Source organism: Clinocottus analis, unplaced genomic scaffold (genome assembly GCF_023055335.1).
Source record: "Clinocottus analis isolate CAN_PGR_092001 unplaced genomic scaffold, fCliAna1.0.p SCAF_14, whole genome shotgun sequence".
Lineage (NCBI taxonomy): Eukaryota > Metazoa > Chordata > Actinopteri > Perciformes > Cottidae > Clinocottus > Clinocottus analis.
In genome coordinates, this window is record NW_027175865.1 from 6,237,014 (window position 1) to 6,263,421 (window position 26,408).

General features: G+C 40.7%; 1 protein-coding gene across 5 annotated transcripts in view; it reads right to left on the reverse strand.

The window, feature by feature from the left end:
* akap9 (A kinase (PRKA) anchor protein 9) overlaps positions 1–25,833 on the reverse strand; it is a 56,235-nt gene extending 30,402 nt beyond the window's left edge. For all 5 annotated transcript variants that reach the window (XM_068574952.1, XM_068574953.1, XM_068574951.1 and 2 more), the window contains exons 1-18: positions 25,608–25,833; positions 17,256–17,528; positions 14,211–14,255; positions 13,357–13,419; positions 12,333–12,473; positions 11,743–11,898; positions 11,463–11,597; positions 8,482–11,358; positions 7,078–7,152; positions 5,504–5,651; positions 5,298–5,368; positions 5,085–5,202; positions 4,691–4,788; positions 4,213–4,318; positions 3,626–3,860; positions 2,254–2,305; positions 1,023–1,373; positions 251–532 (exon numbers count right to left, since the gene is read on the reverse strand). In XM_068574952.1, the coding sequence (XP_068431053.1) occupies positions 251–532; positions 1,023–1,373; positions 2,254–2,305; positions 3,626–3,860; positions 4,213–4,318; positions 4,691–4,788; positions 5,085–5,202; positions 5,298–5,368; positions 5,504–5,651; positions 7,078–7,152; positions 8,482–11,358; positions 11,463–11,597; positions 11,743–11,898; positions 12,333–12,473; positions 13,357–13,419; positions 14,211–14,255; positions 17,256–17,528; positions 25,608–25,655 (5,274 nt within the window). In that variant the 5' untranslated portion in view covers positions 25,656–25,833. The remainder of the gene's footprint in view (positions 1–250; positions 533–1,022; positions 1,374–2,253; positions 2,306–3,625; positions 3,861–4,212; positions 4,319–4,690; positions 4,789–5,084; positions 5,203–5,297; positions 5,369–5,503; positions 5,652–7,077; positions 7,153–8,481; positions 11,359–11,462; positions 11,598–11,742; positions 11,899–12,332; positions 12,474–13,356; positions 13,420–14,210; positions 14,256–17,255; positions 17,529–25,607) is intronic.
* Between the last annotated feature and the right edge of the window lie 575 nt (positions 25,834–26,408).

The window sequence follows — 26,408 nt, forward strand, 5'->3', positions numbered from 1 at the left end:
TTGTAGCGTTTAAAAAATACTTTCATCGTTACGCGTTCACTGTAAAAAAATGTAAAAAAAGCAGTGAAAGCGTTTGAATTTTAGCAGATAGTCAATGATGGTAATCGATGAAACACCTGCATTGCGACAAAGTGCTTCTGAAAGTTAATGACACAGCAGTAATTCATTCTCTCAGAGGAAATGAAGGAAATGTGTGATGTGGTGGAAGTGAAATCAACACGTTTTGTCTCGACAGCTCAATGACACCGACCTGCTCAGGTCTCGATTCGGTTTTCTGCAGCTCCTCTTTTAACTTTAGGATCTCGGCGTTCCTTTCCTCCAGCTCCCTCTCCAGTCTCTCCTTCTCCACTTCCTCCAGCCAGCCGCCCGAGGTGAGAGAAGTTCTAGGAGTCATCCGCTCCACGCTCTCCCTCTCCTCCACTTCTTCTTTATCGGACCGGGTCTGCATGGCGGCGCTCCTCTGGCAGGCACGCTTGTTGATTCGAGCCAGCTCAATCTGCTGTGCGAATTCGACGGACATCTGAACTATGGCCTGTCAGAGAATGTGGACACGTCTCAGGATATTGAGAATCATACTACAGTAAGAGTGCTAATACTATGTGATTAACATTTCTTGGATAAGACTTTACAGAATAACAATGAATGCACTGTATCTGGGGCTGCTCCTAACGATGATTATTCAGCCGATTATTATTAATTGTTTTGTCTATAAAACATCACATACAAAAGTGAAAATGCACTGCTGCAGAGCTCAGGTGATATTTTTTAAATGCCTTGATGTGCCCAACCAAGCTGCAGTCAACAACCCAAAGATATTCAGTTTGAAAGGATAAACAGCAAATATTCACATCTAAGCGAGATGAGCCAGTTGAATGTGGGAATGATTAATCAAATGTTAATTAATTGACTATTTATTACAACTTCAACTATTTCATCGCATCTCTTAAGGCAATTTATCTGTTACAAGTTGTATTTATACTGACTAGATAAGACTTCTGTAAGAATAATACATGACTACCTACCTTGGCAACTTCCTCCTCTACTCTCTCCCAGTGTTGCTTGTCTTCGAGCCCTGCCTGCCCAGCTTCCCCGAGGCTCTCACTGGAGCTTCTCGCTCCGTTAATGCCGTTGAGATCCTGCCCTCTCTTCTCTCCTCCCTCCTCCTGCCGCTTCTCCGTTTTCCTCTCCTGTTCCTTTTCTTCCGTCAGTTTCCTCAGCTCTCGGTTGTGCTGCTCTTTGAGAGCAGCTACTTCTTGGACATACTTGTGGTAGAGAGCTTTCCTCAGCACCTGCAGCTGTGCCGTCAGGCCTGCAGACCTGACGGGCCAGCGCAACTCCACACCTCCTTCTGACAGCTCCTCCTCACCCAGCACCTGCGAAGATGGAGGAAAGCAGAAAGGAGGAAGAAAGGGAAATATATCAGTTACAAAATGAAAACTAGTGTGGCAGATTACAGCAGCTGTAGTGTGTTGAAATAAAAGTTCTTTGAGGCTGATCCTGAAATAAACCTAACATTACTGTAGCCAGAACCCACCCGCTCTTTAACCGCGATTAATACACCGTTTTGTTCCCTCTACCCCGCAGGATAATAAAGAGATGGCTTGCATTACAGCTACATTTCCAAAGACACTACCACCCTGTCTTGTGATGAATCCCTCATCTGTTTCAGTCATTGCGCTTCTTCAGTACCACTCGCCTCAAGCCTAACATTTCCAATCCAAATGTCTTAAAGACATTCAAAGAAGAGCATCGTGCCCAGTTCCTTTTAGTCTCTCTCCCGTTGTGGATCTTCCTGTGCTTCCTTCAATCCTTTACTCTATCTTCCACTCTGATCTCAGCTGAGACTAAGCTGTGGAAACTTTGAGGTTGGAGGGAAGGGGAAGCAAAGTTAGAGTGACGCAAGTGAGAGACGGCTCCATCGGAGAGCAGCTCATTCACGCGAGGCAGAGTCCTCCTTTCATGCAGCCGCCTAGACTAGAGTACGTTGCCTCGGTTCTAGAGTAACACACTAAAGCAGCAAGTTATGCAACGTCCAACCCTTTTAAAATTGTTGATATAGGGCCATTCATGACGCTGCTTCCAAAGGAAAGCTGGCAAATTCAGGGCACGTTTTAGCCTCAAGGCTGCAACTGCCCCCTCCCAGCCACCCTGACTGTCACAGCGCCTTAATGCCTGTGCATGTATCAGCTCGTAGTAAGATGGGATGCGTGCGACATAGATGATTTAGATGAGAACAAAATGTAGCAGCCAGACCTTTAGCTCCTCCCCGTGCTCCTCCATCCTCTCACAGCTGGACTCTGGAGCACTGGATAGCCAGAAAGAGAAAACGAAAAGTCAAAATCAATTGTTCAACAACATCAAGTGAGTTTAACAGTTTCTCTTGCTTCTTTTTAAAACTACTTTCCTGGTATTAGTAAGTGGTGGTACTGTTTCTTAAAACATTAATCTTTATTGCATACTATTCTGCAATAGACAGCGATATGTTGAAAGCGAGTGTCCTACCAAACCTTCAAAACTAAACTCAGTTTACGTGCTTTTTGGACGCAAGAATAAAAGTGTGACAGACATTTGACCTGACTAAACACATAGATTCCACAAGTATGAAGACAAAACTGAATTGATTACATAACTTCTGCTGCAACTAATTATTATATAAATTAGTGATTCATCTGTAGATTATTTTCCCTATTAATGGATACATTGTCTTGAAATTCCATGTGCTGTCCTTCGAACATAAGAAGCAGTGTACTATCATGTATGACAAAAAGCAGCATAACCTCAGGTCTGAGAAGCTAAAAAAATCAGAGAATGTTTGCAACTATTTTGACAATTCAGTCTTCTATATTATTCTATATTTCTTTATGTTTGAATAAAATGCCAGAGTAACTGATTAATTGGTTCAGCACAAGACATAAGGAATATCTGTCTTTAAAATATTGAAAGTTATACCTGCATGCTTAAAATGTCCTATTCATCTTGTTTTTTACACAGCACATCGCACGAAAGGCCGTCTGGAGACGATACCTTTTAGCTTAGTGGGCGAACAAAATGCATGAATAACGTCAATATTTTATTAGTTGCGGCTTCGTTGTCAACTGAACTGGGTCAGATAGCTCGCACATGATACAGCGGGTGTGCAGACCAGCCTCTAGTCAAAGTTAGTCTGCTGTTCTGTATCATGTGTACTTTAATCAATCAAGTGGATGGCAACGATGAGCATAGGTGATGTGTGTGGGAAGCAGTTAAACAATGGGAGGCTGTGTGACTCGAGTGATGTGCTCAACAACAGCAGCAACTGACTAGTCAACATTTTAAGTCAGTGTCAAATTCATAGAAGTATAAATACTGAATGTTTGAAACAGTTATAATACTCATTTTCCACAGTATGGATACAAAGTAAATTATTATATTTACTGCTTCAGTACTCCTTTAAAAAATATATTCTATCCCAAATGCAAAAAAATGTGTATCTAAATGTCAACCTATGCATTTCCTGTGGTTACATTAAATTTTGCCCTAATCACTATCTATGTAAGCAGATCCTGCTGTAGATTTTCATTGCCTTAACCTAAATGCATACAAATGTATTCCATATGTGGAAACATTAACGTCATTGTGTCGTCACCTGTCATGGGTCTGAGTGCCTGCAACCTCCTGCAGTCGCTGCTGCAGCATGAAGAGCTCGGTGGCGTATCGCTCCTCACTCTCTGTGGCTTGCTGCTGGTAGTGGGCTCGGAGACGCTCCATCTCTTGTCTGTGACTCTCCTTCAGCTGGCGCTGCTTCTCCTGCTCCTCGGCCTTCAGCCTCTGTAGCTCCTCGCTGAGGGAGGTCAACGGTGCGTCAGCCCGCTCCTCCAGATCTAACCGACAGAGAAGGGGAATGAGAAATTTAACACGCACACTTGGATAGTGTTAAAAGGGTTAGAATTGAACTTTAATGTTCTTTCTGGGAGAAGTCTGTCACTGCAGTAAAATATAAAAGCCTCTAGTAAGACATGAACGAAACACATCACAGAAAACAACAGAGAATAACACACAAATTACATTTTTACACCCCTTTCGAAAGAAAAGAGCAAGTTGACATATGCTTGTAGTCTAAAGATCCATTTTGAGGAGGAGGAGGTAAAGATGTGTTTGGACTCAGAGACCGGACATTAGTGATTGACCTGCCTGCTTTTCCTTTTCCGTAAGAGAGGACAACTTCACATTTACCTTTGCTTGTAAAGGGGCTTGAGCTAGAAACTTGCACACGCAGGTCAGAGATCTCTTTCTCACTGCTGCTCTTCAGTTCATCGTATGCCACCTGCAGCTCCGTCATCTAGGAAACCAACAGCTGTGTTAGTTTGTCTCTGATCACGTTGTCATCCTCTCTATTTCTCAAACTGGTTGCCAATCCCGCACCACATGCGTATACATTACAATACATGTATCATTGTATGCAGTTTGACCCTCACTGCTAAATAAACTGAAAAAATATACAGACATTGTTTTGTAAGAAACTAACATTATTGTACTTATTCCAGCTCTGATCTGATCCTTCAAAGTATTGCCGGAAACCATTTTATTATATTTATTTTTTTTACATGCGGATGTTTGAGTATACTTTATATTGCCAATTTTACAGTGTGAACAACGTAGTTAGGATGCTTTAATAAATTAGCATATGTTATATCTGCAAATGTGTTTTTACCTTGTCGCCATCAGCTCTCAGCAGAGTCTGCAGCTGCGACAGTCGATGATGTTCCTGTTCAATCCTCTCCCTCACCTGCTGAAGGTCTCTGTGGAGCTCTGGATGAGAGAAAGCAATTTGCTTTGTAAATTACATCGTAAGGGATAAATGGAGACATATTTTTTTCTTCTTGCATGTAAATTGTTGTTTTAATATTCAAAATGTGTTGTGCCTTTGGTTGTAATTTTTTGTTTTAATCTTAATAAACATTTGATCGCGAATAAAAGATCTCATCTAACAGCACTAGGCATAAAATAAATTAAATAATTGCGTACAGTGTATCTTGGAAATATGTGTTATATGTGTAAAAATACTCTTTAATACATATACAGTTCATTTGAGCGACAGCAATTACCTCTGGCCTCCACTATGACGGAGCTGGATTCACTAGTGTCTGGTCTTTCTACTGAAGAGGGCGGCCGGTCCTCTGCAGCAACACTCAAAAACTCTTCACCAAACATCCTTTGAAAACGCTGAATATAAAACGGAGACAGACAAGGTGAATTGATTTGGTAACATGGCAACAGTGCAGTGAGGTTTTCAGAAGGAATTTGTTCTCAGTAATTACCTGAATGATCTCACTGCATTCTTCCGACAAAGCTTGTAACATGTTGTGGTATTTGGAGATTTTTGGCTCATCTGAAAAAAATTATAAGAATTAAAAAATTTTTTATAAATGTTTCACACAGACAACAAACAGGGTACTAAAACAATGCTAGATACAGCTGCTATCTGTGTTGATCCATCATGAATGATAAATGAAAGGAGGCTCACCCTGGTCACCGTGATCTTTCCAGCTCTGCAGTTTCAGCTCCAGCGTGTGTGTGCGGGCGTCCGAGTCCACCTGCAGCAGCTCGAGTTGGGCTGCGTGGATCTGAGACAGGCTGATGCGCTGGGCCTCCATCTGCAGCCGGCACTCACCCTAACCACGGGAAGACATGTCACCACATTAGAACAATGGATTACACCACAGGGGACCATAGATAATGTGACTTCACAGTGGAGTGTTGTCTTAATATTCCTAAATATGTTGAACAAGCCAAAATTATATTTGGAATGGTTTGGAAAAGCTGTAAAAAGACTAAAAAGGTACATGTCACCTATAATTTGTCATTAATTAAATTGTGCAGCATACTAAATCCATTTGGTAATTAGAGGACATGTACAGTATGTTTAACAACATCATTCCATCAATCCTATTATTTCTGAGCGTGCAGTAAGCACAAGCCATCTGTGTTCGGGATGAGAGTTCGGCTATTATCACGTCTGCACTGGAACAAAAGGCAGCGGGGCCTCTTTCTCTGATTATGCATTAGCGCAAATTTGTTAGGATTACAAATATATGAAATTGTGCTTAATTTATCTTTGATGTCAGAAGGGCTTTAAAGAACACTTTCCATTATAATTAGGCTGCCTTTAAAATGCTTTGTTATGATACAATCGCAACATCCGCACTACGTGTGTAGTCCTTTTCAAACCTGCAACCGCTCAGATGTTGCAGCTTAATACATGCAGATGAACCTCACGAACACACGGCAGCTGCGTTATGATGTGCCGCTGCTCCTCGCACAGCAACAGCAAAAACATGACTAAGATTATTCGGTTCATTAAGAAACAGAGCACTTATATCTGAATACATTTGTAGTTTGAATACTGTATGTCACCAAAATAAAATCTAATAAACTTATAGAAAAAATAATGTCTGCCATGCAAATTTACGGAGATTTGGTGAGAGGCTTGTTTGGATTTAAGTCGGCATATATTGGCACTCAGTGTAGTAGATCAGAAATTTCCCACACCGACCTCACAGCGCCGTCAAGGATCATCCTCGATGCTCCCGACGGCCTGGCCTTACTGCCCGCTTTGCTTTGGACGGATGTTTTGAGCATCTATGTCGAACCATTCCTTCTTTATTTCTGTCACAGTACGGCTCTGCTCTGATAACTAACACCTCGACTGACACCAACAAATAAACAAACAATATAACGAACTTTACACTTATCCGACTGCAGAACTTTATGTTCTTCTTTTTACTCTCGGGTAACATTTCGGTCGATGAAACTTGTCCACAAACGGGCAACCTTGTAGAGGATTTTGGGGGCGTAAATAATTTAAATCTCACGACCGCGCAGCTTTTTATGAACAGGTGCCATTCAACAGGTTAAAAGGCTGAAATTACACGATTGTTAAATCAAAGTAAGAGCTATTTAGGACAAGAATACAAAATGTTCCTGCATTGTATTTTAGATGCCTGAACACTTACTTATAGACCTTTACACCATAATGTATAATGTATCAAAGCAAAACTGAAAAGCAAAAGGCAGGATATGAGCTTAAGTGACATTTACATGCTCAGTTGTCTTTCCCTCGGCTCCCCGACACACGACTGGCTCGGTGTGGTGGTCTGTCCCATGTCTGCTCACCTAAATAAGCAAGCAGAAGACAAATATTGTACTTTACTTCAATCCGCCTCACATATTACCGACGTACAAAAGCAGACCACTACGACATTGATGAACAGAAAGACAAGATGCATCATGATCGATCACTTCCTGAGGGGGAGTGGAAAGTATCTGTTCAATTAAGTGCAGACATTCTTCTTCTCAGAATGATTCACTGTAATTTACAACAAAAGGACTCGGAACGTCATCTAGTTTGCCTTCATTTGAATTTGGTTTAACCAATATAGAATGTTGTTTATTAAGATTTTATAACAATTGATCTTTGCGTTTGACAAGATTGAACCGTATACAAAGTTTTTTTAAAAACTGCTTCAAGTTCCGTTGTTAATTGTAATTTCCACATGCCATTAAGCACGGCAGGAACATTTTACATTTATCTTGAAATACGTAAACATGTCACTCTGGACCATATGTTGTGTTCCAACCCAGGACGTGATACAAAAATAAATAAATATGAAACACAGATATGAAATGGCAGACTGCACAATATCTTTTGACTGGTATAATTGACACAGCTTGAAGTGACAGACACAGAAGTGACTGGGGTAAAATGGCTTCTCACCTCAAACCCTTTACTCCCTGTAAGATGGAAAGAAACTAGAATGTACACATTTCAAGACAATGGCAGTGATTCAACGCTATCAGAGGACTGTGGGAGATAGTTTTCTTTTCGGCCCTTTTAAAAAAACTCAACAGCAAATTAAGTTTGAGGACAAAAAGCATCAAATGAAGGCAGATGATAAATATTGTAAAGTGTTCCTTTCAATGTAGAAATGAGCAGCATATCGATGAGGTCTCGACACTTCACTGTTACGTGCTGTGAACTGCAAGTGCATTTTGTCTTTTACAGTATTCTTCACAGCAGCACAGAAGAAATGTCTGCACAAACTTAAAAAAAAAACCAACCCCCATGGCTGTCTTGAAACGCAACAGTAAGACTGCAGCCTTGCTTTCCGAGGCACCGTTGAGCAGCACAGACACTCCTGACCGACACGAGAGAGAAAAGATTTCGGTGCTAAAAAGCCTCAGATGCTCAGCTCGATGTAAAAGCTTCATCTGTATGACTTAATAAATCCACACATTTGTGACAAGGCAGACAACAACATCAAACACTGCAGCATTAATTGTGAACGTGAGCTCTTGGCAGCATGCGATTTCAACTACGCTTCAGTTTTTTTTTTTTCCATGCACAGTTTTTTAACACTAAAGATGTAATTTAATCAGACGTAAAAAGGAAGAGCGAGAGGCAGCGGCTGGAGAGCAGTGAAGTAGATGCATGCGAGTGCCTACCTGTTTGTTGACGTCGTCTCCGTCTCCCTGGTATCCGTCAGTGGAGTCCTTCTTACCGGCTCTCTCTTGTAAACATGACATAACCGGGCTCTCCATCTGAGGCTGCACCTCCTGCTCTGCAGCACTTGTTACTCTCTCGTCCTCCCCCTCTGCCTCCTCTGCCGCCTCCCTTTGTTTTTCCTCTCTGCAGTCTGAAAGAGTGGTGCCCAGTTTGCGCTCCTGCTTGGACTTCTGCCGTCTCTTGCGCCGGCTTGACCCTGAGGCAGCGAGCTTGAGCGGGGAGGATCGTCCTTCAACAGGTCCCTCCCCCGTGGCTGCTGGAGATGGAGCCTGTGAAAGCCTCTGGAGCTCCGAGGTCTGCCGGATGCCGCCTCTCTCGGATTCAGCTGCCTGTAAGAGGGACTGAAGAGCCTTTATCTCCTCTTGCAAAGACTGAATCTGAAGGTGATGCCCGTCAAATGAACAAACGGGTTCATCGGGTTGCTCTTTTTGCTGGAGCTCAGATTGTCTCTGGGCGTCCTGCCCCCACGTCTGCTTTCTCATAATCTCTTGCTTCTGTTCCAGTTCTTTCCCCGGGCTTTCTCTTTGTGTGGTGACCTTCACACTTGCTTGCCTCACTCTCATCAGCTCTTCTTCCAGCTGTCCAACTTTTCTCTCCGTGAACATCAGTTGCTCTGTAGCTTCGGAAAGCCTCCCAGCCAGGCTCTCCTTCTCACTCAAAATAACATTAAGCTTCTCCATTAGCTCAGTAGTCTCTTTTTCTATCACAACTTGTTCCGGTCTATCTTTGTTCATGTCCTCCGTTTTTACATCTCCTCTGCTCTCCTCCAGCTCCTGAATCTGTGACTGAAGGCTGGAAATTTTTGCCTCGAACTCAAGTGTCTCCTTCAGAGTCCTCTCCTCCAACTGTGTCTTCGCTTCAATAAGACATGAGTACTCTTCCTTTAGCTCCTGATAGTTCACCTCAAAATTTTTCTCAGCAAATGAGAAAGTAGTCCTCTGTGTTTCAATTTTTTCACTAAGCCCAACTACTTGTAGCTCCATCTGATTGTTCTCTGCTGTGAGTGTCTCTATTTTTAGGATTTTTGAGTCCAACTCTCCTTTCAAAGCGTTATTAGATTCTATCAATCCCTCTTTTTCCAATTCATGCTGTTTCCATTTGCACTCCCAAAATTGTTCCCTCTCTTTTGTCTGGTTGCCAAGCACCTCTGTCTTTTCAAGTAACGACTGAATTTCATTTTCCATTCGAGCTCGTTCTCCTCCTCCCTTTCTCAGTTCCTCAAGCTCCACCTGAAGCTCTTGAAGCTGCTGGACAAGCGCATCTGCTTTGGAGCTGTGCACAGCAAGCTTGAGATCTTCCTTTAATCCAACAATTTGGTGAAAAAGTTCATCTCGCTCTGTGGTAAAACTTGCCTTCTCCCTGCGTAACAAATGCAGTTCATCTTCATAACCAATGCGCAACTTATCCAGCGCTTTTTCGTGTTTGATAGCGGCTTCATTGAGGAGGTTTTCTGTGTTTAGAAAGCTCTCCCTTTGCAAATCTTCCTTAAGAACAGTTAGCTCTTCCTCATGACTAAACAGAAGCTTAGTCCTTAGTCGGTCCAGCTCTGCTTCCTGTGACTCCGCCATGCGGTCCAGCACGGCGTCCTTCTCCCTCTCCAGCATCTCCAACTTGATCTTGTAATTAGTTACTTCAGAGTCGTGTTGTATCTCTCTTTCTTGTGCTGCTTCCTGGGCAGCAGCAAGTTCGCTCTTTATGTTGTCGATGATCTCTTGGAGGCGCTTCAGTTCATCCTGTTGGCTTTCCCGAGAGATAAGACTGCGGGAGACCTGCTCCACTTTTTCTTTAGCAGAATGGAGATCTTGAAGGAGATCCTCAACCTTGGCCTGCAGGTTGAACTTCTCTTGGGCAACTCGGCTAAGCTCGTGTCTGATTTCATCCTGCATTGCTTGAGATTGCTCCAATGTCTCTTGAAGCTCTCGAATCTTAGCATTGAGTGTGGCCACCTCGACACCAACAGTGGAGCTCTGGGACAGTTGTTGTGCTTTTAGAAGCTCGAGCTCAGAGCGATGCTGCTCAGCCATTTGCTCCACCTTTGCTGCATGCTGCAAATTAACCTCCTGTTTCATCTGGACTATTTGCTGACCGTACATCTCATCCAGCTCTGCCCTGAGAAGTTCGAGCTTTTTTAGAGTCTCTTCCTGCATTTGTTGGATGGCGTCACTCTCAGATAGGCTGTCCTGGTGGCAACGCTTCTGCAGGTCCTCTACAGTGCCCATGAGCTGCATTATTTCATTAGAAGACATTCGCTCTTTCTGTCTAGAGGCTGCAAGTTCACCCTTACAGCTCTCCAACTCTGCTCGCTCTTTCTCTAATTCCAAATTAAAGCTCTCGATTTCCTTTTTATAGCTTATTAAGTCAGACTTACTGCTCTCCAACTCATCCATGCATCGTTCAAGCTCCGTCTCCCTTGCAGCCATTCGCTGTTGGAGGTCGCGCAAGCCCTTTTCAGATGACTCCAGCTCATCCTCGAGCTGGGTAAGAGAGCAGTCGCGTTCTGAAATGACTCTCTCTTGCTCTGCTAAAATCAGGTCCTTCTCATCCGAAGGGCTTATAATATCCTCATCAGTAGTCCGCCCCACATGAGCAAGTTCCTCTCTGAGCAGGGTCAGCGACAGCTCGTGTTCTGTGATTATTGCAGTTTGCTCTAAAATCAAGTGATTTTTCTCCTTCAGTGTTTGTGCAAAAGACTGCTCTGTCGTCCTCAACTCTGTCAGCAACTGCTTCTGACCCGAAATAAGTTTTTCTTGTTCACCAATGAGCAGGTCCTTTTCGGTAATACTTAGTTTGAATGATTCTTCGGATCGTTCCTGTGACTACAAGAAAAAAGCAAATTATTACAAATGCAGGGGCAACATTGAAAGAATACTGTGTAAACGTATAGAGCATGTCTAAAGGATCACATGAGGCAACCTCTCACCATTCCCATCTCAATGAGCTTGAGCTGGAGCTCTTCAAACTGTGGTTGGTACTGAAACAGCTGCTGCCTGGCCTGCAGAAGATCCGCTGCTGTGCTGCTGTGGCTGGTGTTCCTCAGCGTCTCGCCCGCTTGCAGCTAAGAGTTTCCAATTTAAAAAAATATTACCTTTTGAACATATGGACAGCAAGAAGTAGAGCAAAATGATAGTGCAGTGACCTGTGAAGGTAGGTAGTGTATGATAGACTAAACTTCTGTTAGATTAGATATTCTTAGTTCACACCTGCTGGAACTGAATATGTAGTTTTTGGCTTTGCTCTGTAAGTTCCAGGAATTCTTTCATGATTTCGTCTTTCTCTTCTCGAGCCTGCTGGAGATTAGCCGTCAGCTGGGTGATGATGCCATCTCGCTGCTTCAGAGCAGCCTCAAAGTCCTGCAGCTTTAAAGTAGAACACAATTACGTAAAATCCCCTTTATACTGAGATAAACACACATGTTTGTCAGGCTGAATAGGTGTTGTGCAGAAGCAACAAGTGCTGATTGTTGAGGTGACAGAGCTTTCTGATAAAGCTACAGATCCTGCTGGAAGACATATAATTGGGTGTCATTATAACCTTTTAAGATTTAAAGCCAAAGGGAAGATAGGTTCAGGTGTAAATATGCATATCATATCACACATGAATTCAATTTAACATTTACACCAACAACAACAAAAGAAATGAAAACAATTAAAATGAAGTATATATATTTTTTATGTAAATTTGTAAAATATTGTGGTCTTAAAAATACTTAATACAATCTCCACTCTGTATTTTCTATAAGCACTGACAGAAGTTAAGCGCTAATGGAGAGAATGATAAATACAACATGTACCTGCTGTACTCCCTCTGTGCCAAAGGCAGACCTGATTTCTTCAAGCTCTCGACTCAACTCCTCCACTGTCTGGGTCTTAGCGGCTAGCGCGTCCTCCATCGTACCTCCTTTTGTCACCTGTTGCAGGGACTCCACCTCCTCCTGAACAGGAAAGTAGAACTTTTTATTTTTTTAACAAGGTTTTGGCAAAGGAACCAAGATGAAGGTTTTAAGGATGAGCTCAGCTAGTAGTCACCACCACAGAGCGACAGCAGTTTGTCACAAGAGAAACTTAATACTGTCAATGAAAACATGAAGTTGTGGGTCAAGCGAAGCAAAATCTGATCAAGAACTACGACAGCACTCTTAAAAACATAATTATCTAGTTGTTGTAAATTTCACAGATTGCTGACAGATCTGATTGTTCTTAAAGTAATTTTTAAAAAAGGAACAAATTAAACACCAACATTTAGCAAGATAATCATTTTCAATCATCAATTGTAAAACTGTTTAAATATTGCTGTAATTTTTATCTCTTTGATTCATTGTTACAACCAGAAAAAGTATCTGACGCAACATGAGTCCTAAAATCTGCACCAAATTCAGGAAAATTAAAAAAGGGGTCCATTATCAGCACCGCCTTGGTTTCTGTTTCCTGTTAAAATATCACCTCAGTGAATCTAAAGCCAAAAGCTCTTTGTGGGACTGTCTTTTCTACTTGGGTATCATTCATCTGAATCTCCTCCAGCTTTCACAAATGCCACAAAGCCCTGTTCGATCCCAAACTCTTTCATACTTTCTAACCCAGAGCCAAAGTCGCCCCCACACATAACATAATTCTTTATCTTTTCCCCCACTGCATAGCTATCAAATGCCGAGCATACATGTAGGTATATATAGTCGAGTGAGTACAGCGTGAAACTTGCTTGGTTAGTAGGTGACAAGAAGTCTTGCAGAGGAAGTATAAGCAAACAGAGTTATTATGTCCAGCAGCCAGTGGGTTTACTAGCAGAGCCAAAATAACGGCTTAGTCACATTACTGTACCCAGATAAAATCCTTTGAAGGCATCATTAGGTTCTCTGTCATCTCATCCTGGCACCCATTCACCTGTTAAATCACAACGCTGTCAGTGAAACATTAAGATTCGTGAGTCGGGACGGAAAAGTCGCCTTTAATTAAATGTCATATTTTCTTGACAAAACCTTAAATGTCAGTTATATTATGGACCAAAATCACATTTGAATTATCCTCTAATTGATATAGATTCTTAATTCAGTTTTAATTTCAAACAGTTTCAAACTTAGTCAGACAACAGATTATCGTGTTTTAACATGTAGTTACATTAGGAAGCATAATAGCAGGAAAGGAAGAGTTTGAATAATTTTTGATGATACTTGTTTTTAGTAGTGGCACAATCTTCATCCGACTTATTTCATTTATGTAGCATCTTTCAAGTAAAAAATCCAACTCCATTATGGACACATTTTAAGAACAGGCAAAGGACTAAAACTTGGACTTTCATTGATTTATCCAGCAGAGAAAGATTTTACGAGCATGTGATATTGTAAAAACCTGTCTAGTAGTCCAACTCAGTGGACTTGTGGTCTACTGTGATCTGCTTCCTTTGGCTGCATCAGTTCTCCAGTACCATTTCCAAATAAAACAACAAGTTAAAGACTCTAAAGAACAAGCTGTTATTATGAAAAGCAAAAGTATCTTCAGTCTGTTAAAGTGAGCATCAGTGGACACGAACACAACCACTCCTGCAGCCCTTCAATATAATATAATATATATATATATATATATATATATATATATATATATATATATATATATATATATATATATATATATATATATATATATATATATATATATATTCAGAATGGTCCTCTCACCTCTGACGAGTAATCTTCAGCAGTAGTGGACACTTCGCTCTCCGGCTGCAATAAAGAAGATCCAGAGGATGTCATCAATAAACTAACGAGATAAATGCACATTGTCAAACAAATTATTTCGATCCAAACGCACGACAAGTTAAAGAAACGCACATGAGAGAGATCAAATATGTCGGCTGTTAAAATGTGAAGGTTCATTCAATGTTGGATCAATCATAGCAATTTGATGCACACACACACACACACACACACACACACACACACACACACACACACACACACACACACACACACACACACACACACAAAATAATTGAAAAACTTCAATTCCTCCAACCCTGAAAGTGCACAAAGTAAAATATTGTCCCATTAACACTTGACGTAGTAACAATACATCCCGACCTTGTTGATTGAAGGAACGTTTACTTGCAGCTGCTGATGTGTACACAACATGAATGAGTCAACACACTTGTATTTGCAATTACTTAAACTGTAAAAGACTTGACAATGGAAAACTGTGATGCTGTTGTGTTTCCACAGCAACCATTTCCTGCTCACAAAAAAAAAAAAGCTGCTTCACTCAAGAAATCTCTGAAGAGAATCGAGCCCACGTGACCCGCTGGACGAGGAGGTGAACAACAGCATGAGAATACCATCATTTGTGAACATGAATAATTCTCACACAGTGGCTGGCTCAGTCTTTTATAATGTTTCATGAAGCGACACAGAAAAACTCCCAAAAAACACACAACGTCCCCGCAGCCTTTTGTCACCGAACTGCAGCTCTCAAGGTGAATTCGTTTTTTTTCCCTTTTTTTTTTGTTGCTGCGCAGCGAAACATTCAATTAACCCGAAGGTCTGCTAAAAAGTGTTGTACGCCCACAGGAATTGGTGACACTGGCCGACGCATCTCAACCTGTTTAAAAAAGCAATTGTCTGTTTCCATGGCGACCGGTAGTTTTGCGGGCGCCGCATCAGATGTACGGCGGGGTCATCGACGAGAGGCTGCCCCGTGACGATAAAAGAGACTCCAATGACTCTGTGCAACTGTTTTCTAAGAGCTGGTGTTCTGCTCAATGTTTATCAAAAATATTTAAGGAGATTAATGAATGTAATTTACTACAGGTTTAAAGGTCAGGCATGTTTGTTAAGTTAACAGACTTAATACCAATGATCCTTTCAAATGCTCTTCATGAGAAAACAATGTTTGTAATAAAAGCAGGTGTGGCTTGCTGCGCTGCAGCAATATTTGTGGATAGATAATAAATTCATAGAATATATGTCTAGTTTCAAAGAGCATGCTTGATGAAAGTATCGCTCAGGGATTTATTAAGCAAAAGAAAAACTAAGCGGTGGAAAGTTCGGCCAAATCCCCAGCACATTTAAAACCCTTCCAGAAATGTGTGATTTTTTGGATTTTTGAACAGTGGGGCAGCAAACCAGCAGTTGTGTAATGCAGCAGCAGAGCAAGAACACGTGTATTCAAGTTCTCGTTTGCAACAGCATCAAGTCTGCAGCCTTCAAGCCAAACGCCTCACATCTCAACACCACTGAAACAAACTGAAAGCATGCACACACATCAAGTCATTTTGAGTTGTCCAAACTTTTGATCATATTTTTGTCTCCATAAGAGGATGATTTGACAAAGTCAAAGTTCACTAGTTTGGGCTACGATGAGTTCATATTTTTATAAAATGACAATTGGCTCAATTACATCATTTACAAAGCAGGTTTGTGGTAAGAGAAACTTCAGGTTAATATTTTTTTCTTTGAACGAAAGGTTCCCTTCAAACCAAATATTAATTATGTGATTCTTCATATACAAGTATATGTATGCAGAAAAATATTCTAGGCACTTTTTTAAGTGTAGTAATTCGATATTTTTTCTTCTTTAGTTTTAGTTAAATTGTGTGGCTCAGTAATGCCAAACATTTAATGAACACAACATTTTTAGGTTTTAAAAAGGAAATAACGTAACAAATATATTATGTACTTATTCTTTCTTTCTTGTTGAAATTCCTACATCATTGTGCTCTAAAAATTGCTGCTAAAAAGGTTTCAAACATGCCTGATATAACTTGATATAATTTGATAAACTTTGTGGGACTTGTGACTCCTGTGTTAAAGCATTTAGACAGTGAACTCATTATTTGCAACACCAGACAAATCTCTGAAGGGATATTCTGGAGGCGCCATATAAAAAACAGCTTTAGTCATAATTTTATAAATAATTTCCAAAATTGGTGGGATAATAACCTAGTCAAGAGGTATTTAACAATATTTGACATGGCCTTGAGGATTTTACTCTAGATTTACGCTAAATAAGTAATTAAGGTATCGCTCACTTGCTTTCTCAGCGGCTACATTTGTATTTTAAATAAAGAAAGGAGCAGAAGAGGTCATTGGTTTACTAATTAGAGGCAAACGTTTATCTTTCTCACGTGTTTCAGAAGGTTGCTTGATGAAGTCAAACAATTATTCATGGAAATAAAGTTGTCCACATTTTCTCCATAAATGAACGTCTCAGTTCACATTCTAGGGTACTCTATTTAGATTTCATTTTAAAATGTAAATAATTGGATATACATTTGAGCTACTAGTGAATTAATTGATAAATCAACCAACAGAAACTATTTTGAAAAGTAATTTGAGCAACAAAAACAAAACAAATTTACTGGTTTCAGCTTCTAAAATGTGAAAAAAGGCTGGTTTTCTTAATCTTCTTTGATAGTAAACTGAATATGTTCTGTTTTTTACAATTGGATGAAAAAAACCAACCAATATCTTCAAGAATATTTTAAAAACAAAAAATAATGCCACTCATTATTAGTTTGGTCACTAGACTAATAATCAACAAATCAGTTGATAATGAAAATAGTTAACTGCAGACCAACAATTATCAAATTAAATTAGTTTAATTGACTTACTAATAAACAGTTTTCCTTTCTTTCAGAGTCTTTCTTATGCTTTAAAATAATAAAAGGTCGGGGTTGTGGATGAGATCAGAAAATGGATAAGAGTGAACTGCTGTGATAAGTTGTTTACCTCTATGGTGTAGGTCTGGTCATGCTTGACTGTCTCTCCACTCCGCAGTGTCCTGGCAAAGGTAAACTCCGTGGTGGGTGGGTCTGTATTTCCTTCTTGTGATCCATCTTGTCCTCCACCGGAGACCTCCTCCCTTCCCAAAGACTGATCCGGATCGACCTCCACCCTTCTCGGTGAATCCCCCTCTGAGTCCTCTCCCGGCTTCTTTTTCTTCTTCTTTTTCTGTTTCTTCTGGGAGTCCGCGTGAGCTTTTCTCTGGCGATACTCAGCCAACTGGGGAAGGAAGAGGGTAAAGGACAATGTTAAAGATATAAATAACACCTGCTGATTCAATCATGGGTCTTAAAGGTGGAAAAAAAAAACATTTTCAGCATCCTCTTTGTTATTAGTTATTCTAGTCTACATCTCTGGCCGTAACTTCCATTCCAATCTTTTTTTATCTGACCCTAATGCTAAGAATCTAGAGCAAGAACAACCTGCTTTTGTCTAATTCACAACTTCATTACTCTACCTAGCAAAGACGTTATATAACAGAGAAAATAAAAAACGTATGAACCCACTCCAAGTCGAACCAGTTTGGTGAAACTCAAGCGAAACATTGTGTGTCCCAAAAAGGTGCCTTCCTTGTGCCAAGTGAGTCCTCCCACCCGGAGTCTATATGACACATGGCTGTTGCTCTGCCAGGTGCTAATCCTGACTAAAAGGATTGCATTTCTAAACTATGTCAGAGATCTTGTCTGAACAGCGATAACATTGATCTCCTTTGCCATCATCAAAAGTGTATTCTCTGCTTTATTTTGCACCCAAACACTGTGAAGTTCAAAATTATTAATATTCTCAGAGTCATGACAGAAACAACTTTTTTTGTGGGTACAAGAACCAGTTTCCACTTATATCATTGTTATAACTTAATTCTTCTCTCGTCTTTACAACAGTAACATGCTGCATTATCGACCTAATTCAATTATTTGTGAATTGTGTTTCTCAGGATAAACTAAAACCTTGAATTACAAAATTAAAAGCCTTTTTTTCTGTTAAAGAAATCCTCACAGAAATTAGGGATGCAACACTTTTTCAATTTTTTATGAACCTTTCCAATAATAGATTTGATAAATCTAATAAATGTTACGGAATAGAAAAACGTCTTCAAATGTCTGTTTTGAAAGCAGGCATCAGGGGAAAGACGGAGCCGTGGACAAAAGCAGCCTCACTGGTGCGGTTCAATTAACTGTTAATCAAACTGAGACTCCAAGATGGAAGCCGGTAAAGGACAAAAAAAAGACAACGACAACAAGGAGGCTGCTTTATGTCTGAATGACGGATTGGGAAAGTGGGAACAGGTGAGCTGTCTGCTGAGTGCAGGGCTAACGAGGGACAGGTGAAATTAATTGATGCTGTGAATGAAAGCAACAGGAGGACTTCCCACTAAACATCACGGATGATGACACCCCACGGTGAGTTGCTACCAATGTATTTATTACGCTTGAGCGGCCGGGGACGGCAAATAGACAGCACAGTCAGCTGAGCGGGGCAGACAGCAGGGGCTGCAGGTGCCATGGCACAGGTGTTGCACGGATTGCCAAAGACAGACTGTTACCAAGGATACTGTGCTAATACCTGCTTACCTGTCCTAGGAATTCCTGTGCACCCGGTGACACAAATCACGACCTTAAATGAATCCATGATTATCCCAATAATGGAGTCACCAGGATCAACCTATATTCTCCAATCCTTAAATATACACACATACCTTGAAATATGAAATACATTTTTTTAATTGTATGAATTTTAAAATGGTATAAATTCAAGGTGGTCATAACACTCAACCCATTAAAAAGGTGCCCTGTGGCTTAAGAAGCGCTACGTAACAATCTTTTCATGAGTGGGTCCCCGTTTTGTTTGTTCTCGTGCACATGCCTGCAAGATTATGCACATTCCTGCCATTCAATACGTTCCACTGGTTTACAGGTGGGGAAATATGCCAAGAAGACGTGCTGACAATGAGATGAAGCATTAAAATGGATCCTGTTTAAGTTTTTCAAAGCAAATATGCCTTTTAAATTGTTTCCGAAGAAGGAATTTGATTAATTAAATCTCTTTGTAAGTCTGAAGGATTTACGCGATCTTTACTGATAATAAGTAAGAGTAAATGTGAACAGTAACATTGTACGGATGCAAAACAAAATATTTTCAGTCTTGGTTAATGCAGCAATTACTTTCTTGATAAATCAATTTATTGTTTTGACTATAAGATGCCCTTTTAAAATTCCCCACAGCATACAGTCATCAGTTTTGATCACCATTTTTTTTTCGGCCAACAGTTTACCATTATATATCACCCAGCAAACCCTCACATCTGTGAAGCTAGAGTTTCTTGCTAGAAAAAAACAACAAATAATCCATTATCGAAATACAAATCAACTAATTACCTGCTGTAGTTCAACTATTTTTTTAATAACTAGTATGCACCTCTCTGGCAAACCACACTGCTTTAGGAGCAACGTCACCATAAAAATGAAGCACTTTTTGAAAGGTTGGGTGATGCTGCACAAAAGATGCAAGGCCGACACGACAGAGCTGAGCGTGGGCGTCGTGGTCACGTCCCCCACCTACAACACTGGGCTCAAAAGCAAAGGGCTTGTGATCTGTGCCTCTACACCTCCACACACACCCCAGCCCTCATCTAAATATACCCATATCTGTACTTCCACAAGAGCTTTTATCCATCAAATACCAGGGGTGAGATATGAATCAATGTCTTACAGGACAGAAAATCTGGACATTAAGACAGAGAGACTCTGAAAACACAACCACTGACTCAATCAGAATCAGACAGTTTTGGAGATGTCTCGGGGAAACCCAGGCGTTTGTTGAACTGCTTATCATATCAAGCTGCCCTATTTGGCTGCGCACCACAGAGCATATGGAGTAGTGGAGCCTGTGTACTCTAGCTGTATCACCATCTGGGGATCGAGACTACGTAGGTGTTACACCATCTGCTGTCTGAAAACATTTACACAGGCATTTTTTACACAGGTTGTATTTTTTTTAACACATGTCTTGAATATTGATACATGATTATTAGAATCAACAACAACTGACTCAGATTTCTTTCAGCTGGTGAGATGAACTACATTGCCAGTACAATCTGGTGTTACTGGGAGGCATGGAGCTATAAACAATGACAGTCATAATGTATGTGTGTTCATGTATGTCTTTTCATTTGTTTTTAAACTAAAATATATTTCAGTTTGAGGACATTTCACAAACACATTGCAGTAGGCTTGAGAGGAGACGATGCAGTTTCCTGCCATTAGAGATTTTGCTGTATTGTTCATACTGGGCTGGCTATTTCTTTAATATGACTGAGTGTATTAACTATTATGAGCAAAGTTGGAAATTGGAATCAATAAAGATTGGTCTCTATATATTTTTTAATTTGCAGAAAATGAATTACATTACACACACACGCACACACACAGACAGACACGATTATAAATTTCACTACCACTTAGAATATTTCGTCGCACAGGCCAAATTTGTATCTGAAAGTTTTAATAGAAATCAAAACAAACATAACTGCCTTATGTGATGGATGAGGACAAGTGAGAAACACAGCTGACCAAAAACTAATACATCACTTGCATTTGTAAAAAGGAGATCGAAACTTTTGTGCATCAGTAAAAAAGCATACCGAAAGGTATGTTCAAAACACTGAAAATGTACTACATGTGATGCTTAACATACTAATGACGCAAATGGCGTTTACATTTGTGTTATTAAATAACAATATAAGCGAGTGTTTTCCTGCAGTTTGGTTGGTGCCTGTGAGACACGCAGCTAAAAATACGGAAGCAACACTGATATGTAGTGCAGTGAAACGAGGGGGGGCTTTGCAGCCTCCAATGTCATGTGCCAATGAGACTGTCAGCAACATTGTGTTAGTCAACGCTCAGCAACTACAGGGCAAAAATCATGTGTTTTACACACACATTCCAGTTAGCGATCAACAATAGCTAATCGGCCTTAAAAACGCAGCAGCAACTGAAGGCACCTCTGCCGCACCTGCTCCATGGCGGGTGCAAAAAGACTCAAGAGGGTCCAAGCACAGAGACTCCTGTCCTGAAGTCTCTTCCCGTGGTTCATTCTGATTCTCAGCACGTGCAAGTTGTCCGTGAACAATAAAATTTGGTTTTGTTAATTCTGCAAGTCCACAAAGCACTCTCGTTTCTCTCAAGCAATATCCAGTTTTCCTGGCTCTACGTGCCTTTGCATTCAATAAGTCTAAGCCATGATGAGAGTCAAGTATCTTTATAACCTATACTGAAAATGAGGCTGCAGTCGTCCTCCAAACCTCAGAAGAAAAAAAAAAAAACAGCAAGCAAATTGTAAATGTCTTTGAAGACGGCTGCCATTCTAAATCAGACACAAAATAAATACTAAGTTCGAAAGATAAATAGACATGGTAATTATTCAGTAACTTCACTTATATTGTGGATCCTGGCCTGTTGGAGGCCACGGCCATGCCACATCCTGGGTTAGAATCCAACCAATAGGACGATTGTTGCATGTTGCCCTCCCGACCTTATAAAGTTCCTCTACAGTGTACACCAAATCATAACATCATGGGGCTGTCGCTGCAGCTTTTTTCAAATAAATAAGAGAAACAATTGTGACTCTGCAAAAAAACATTCTGGTGTGTAGCTATTTTTGAGCATGCTGAAAAACTTTTCTCTCATAAAATAAAGTGAATCACAACCAGCCTCTTTTGTGGTGTGGTATCTATACATTAGTTATTAACTGTGGTGTGCAGCATCACATTACTTTCATACTTGCCTGCTTCTCAAGCTTTTCTGCAGGATGCTAACTGTTAAAGTGAAAAACAGGTTTTTGTAAATATAAAAAGAAAAGCAAGGACTCCCTCCGTCAGTACAAAAGGCTCTAGACTGGCACAGTAAGTTAGATTTAATCTTCCTTCAGGTTGCAGCTAATTAAAACTGGAAAGCTGTTCGTCCATCACATTCAATTAATCACTTGGCAATCCAATCTCAAGTCGCACAGCACGACATAACACAAGCTTCAAAAGCATTAAATGTTATATATTCAAACATATCGGAGTCATAAAGACTGGAGGCATGCCCTCCAGTGTCAATAAAGCCAATTATCAAGATGAACGGGCTCCAGTGATCAAATTGGAGTCATCATATAGGGCTGTGCGGGGCGACATACATTAGTCACCTGAAGGATTAAACATTCAGGCTTAGGCTAAGTAGATCAACTTGTACCTTTGCTGTCCTCAAAACCTCCGATGCAGACAGTGACGCTGAACTTGAAATTCCCTGTGAATGCACCATTAAAATGTGCTGTTTTACATAGTTTTGCAAATATATTTTTTTTCAATTTAGGCTGAATGTATTTGCATGAATATTACTACAAACAGTTTGTTCAGGCAATAATATATTACATATATATATATATATATATTCATTATGAATGGCATTGTGCATCAGAAGCCCTGATGCCGTTTTTTTTAAGAGAAAAATATCAAGCTTCGCAAGTAAACAAATCAATCTGTCAATCTACTAAAATGACAGAAACTGGAAGTTACAAACATTGTAATCAGTGACCAGTGGACGCATCATAGAAACATTTAAGCGTGGCTGTCCTCTCTGAATGATGCGCGACTCCCTTGGACGAAATCAAAAACGCTGCTGTGCCCCTCAGCTGATCTGTGTGATTCTAAATATATGCTGGAACAGCAAATGAGCCGGTAGGTTATTCCCTGAAGTTTTTTTTCCAGTGCAGTTTAATGTACTGTGTGGGCCGGACTAATGGAAAGACTGATTAACAGAACAAAACAACTATAAAAAGAACCACATTAAAAGTAAATTTAATTATATGGAGACACCCCTCTGACAATTAAAAAAGCCAACATGTCAACTTTTACTGTTAAAATAAAATACCTTTCTTTGATGTTTCAGTCGATAAAATAGAAATGCACTGAACTACACAGGTAGTTTACACAATGTCCTACGTTGTGTGCCACAATATGGAGACTGTAAGCTTTGTGCAAGCATCTGCAGAGTCTGGGTTTACACGGCAAGGATCGCAAAGAGGTAAGAGACTGCTAGAAAGGAAGTAACACAGAGATAATGTTTAGAGTCCCCGCAGGTGGAACATCCAAGCCTGTGAGTTTCTTTGACCTAACACAAAATGATTCCACCATCTAGAGCTCATCACTGCAGTGTCTCAAAGATGTCCCACTCGAAGCCTCATGTGCCATATAACTAGAGTAACTCCATTATGCTGGTAATGCACTTGTCAATATGGTCAATTTTGCCACAGAGAAAAGTCAAAGCAACAATACATCTGCAGCTAATGGCTTGGAACAAAAGGTCTGGTGACACCAGCCTACAAGAAACGCTACATTGTCTGGTATGACTCAATAGGCACTTGCTTGGGACAGACATCAATCCAAGCCGGCTGGACAAAAGATGATCAACAGTTCTCCTTTCACTCAGACATTAACATGAACTCTTCCCTTTACCTGATTTGAGAAACATATTACGCTGTCTCAGGTCTCATTTTCATCAGCAGCTAATCCTGATAACGCCATTAGTCATTTTATTTCGAAAAACAGATAGTTTTAATCTTTCCCATTTGTCTGGAAATTCAGAGAGGCCATTTGTCAAGTCATCATCTTCCCGTAGCTTTCTGATTGACATTTATCAGCTCGGACTTAATCCAGTTTACAAGATCCATTCTGACTTTGTGAAGAACAAATAATAATAATAATAATAATAATGCCTGGGCATGCTAACCCACTAACAACTGTAAATGTGTTATCCAATTAAATAGCTGTTGAAGTCTATCCCCTGTGTGTGTGTGTGTGTGTGTGTGTGTGTGTGTGTGTGTGTGTGTGTGTGTGTGTGTGTGTGTGTGTGTGCGTGTGAGTGTGTGGGTGAGAGGGCATGGTGACATACTACTGTGTGAAAAAAAAGAAAACCCTCCTGCAGTTACAGAGGGGTCTTTTAAAAACCAAAATGCCAAAGCCATATAACAAAGGAGATGGTATCTCTCCCACTGTGCAAACCTAAAAGCCAGAAAACCCTCTCCAATATTAAACCAGAAGTGACCAAAAGAGACATCAAACACAACCTATTACATGTTACTCTGCAGTGTCAGGATGGAAAAAGTTTGGACCTCTTCAAGTCCACCTGAAAGAAATCATTGCTATTCTCAATAGCCAACTATTTGCAAAAGTATGGGTTCATAGGTAATAACAGCCGGACATAAACTGCAATATTAAAAAGGATGAACAGTTAACTAGTGATTTGGGAATTATAGTGATGGATAACTATTTGTTATGAGATTGTTACACTGGTCTGAATATCTGTTGTATTGCATTCCTCTCTCTCTGTTGCACATATGCTTGATCCAATGAGCCACATGTACGCAGGGTGTTATTATCACACTGTACATTATCTACATCATGTCCATAGTGGAGGTCAGCACACCACATCTCGTTAAGATCTAATAACCAAGACGTTTGGGCACAAAAGTATAATCAGCAGAGCTGCTGCAAGGTCATGAAGCAGCTCACCAGGCAGAGCTACAAAACGTGAGTTAGCATAGCTCAGACAGACCAGTGCACCATTTATTGAATTACAATTTTCAACGTTGATAAAACTTATTTTTAAAGATGACATGGACATCAGTCCAGGTTTACAAGGCCAAATTAAGGGTAGCACGACCCTGTTGTAGCAACTGTGTTCTCCATCGGCCCCTGGGCGGGTGGGGGTTGTCTTCCCGACCTAGATGTTGATGCTACTGATTGATAAACGCCATGAATGCAGCACAAGTTTGGCATGCGGGGTAATGTTTGCGCCAGCTTGCGGGGATACATGTCTTGTAAATCCTGTTCCACCAGCCTGTCCGCCTCACCTCAGGGAGCTTTCTACGAAGTCCCGCTTGACTCGTGGGTGATTCAGACATATGTGCACACTCCTACGCGTTTTGGAAAAGTAAAATAAAACGCTGCTTTGACGTTAGACATGCAACATGACAAAGGGGGTCTGTGGTGAACAGCAGCAGCTATGCTAACACCCCCCCCCCCCCCAGGCGAGCCAGCCAGCCAGCCAGCCCCCACCCGGCTGTCAGAGCGGGGCGCATGTTCGCAGGGACTGACAGCTGAGAGGGGCAGCCGAAGAAGGGGAAAGGAGGTGGGGGCAACAAAAACAGCTGACAGACACAGCCGCGAGGAAATAAGTTGTCGACAACATGGATTTACTACTTTACAGCAATGATAGCAGTGTTAGTGAGTTATGCTAACACCAAAAAAGAGAATCCTACCTTTGCTTTGCCGGCCTCCAGCTTCTTTTGCCTCTCCTCGTCTTCCATCCCCGCGGTCTCTGTGGCTGAAACGAGAGGGGGACGGCTTCATGCGAAATACCAGCGAGAAGAATCTAAAAGCTAACGGTTTAACGTGTGTCTCGTCCCGGCTGCCAGCTCGCTGCCAGTCGCGGTTACTAAGTGCAGTCTCCTTGTTGGTAGTCCGCCGCCATGTTTTCCACGTAAACATGAGACCCAACTATGATGACGTCGAGTAGGTAGCTTCACAGCCACGCCCACTGGCATTCCACCAGTGTTGCCTTCACGTGCTGTCAGAAATGTCGTAATTATGTCCGCTCAAACCAACCAATGCTACAATTTTAAGCAGCGATGGAGGAGGTAATTAGACCTTTTGTTCAAGTAAAAGTAGCAATGCCACAAAAAAAGAGCGTTTCATTACAAGGAAAAGTCCTGCTTTCATACGTATCTGCAACGAAATGGAGTCCAAGTATCTAAAGTAAAAGTTTTTATTATGAAAAATTGCAGAATTCCAAATGTTTATTTATTATACATTTTAATGGGCTACTATTATTGATGAATAAACGTGTAAGCAGCATTTTAATGTAATTAAAGTGGGTCTCAATTTAAAAAAAGATCTATATTGTTTAGTATTTAAAACAATAAGATCAAATGAAGAGGCAGTACGATAATGAATGCTCTTAGTTATGTTCCACCACTTTAGCCTAAAACATCTTAAACAAACCACATGGCTCTATTAATTTTCTATATTTACTTTGTCTTTTCTCTTATTTTTGAAAATCA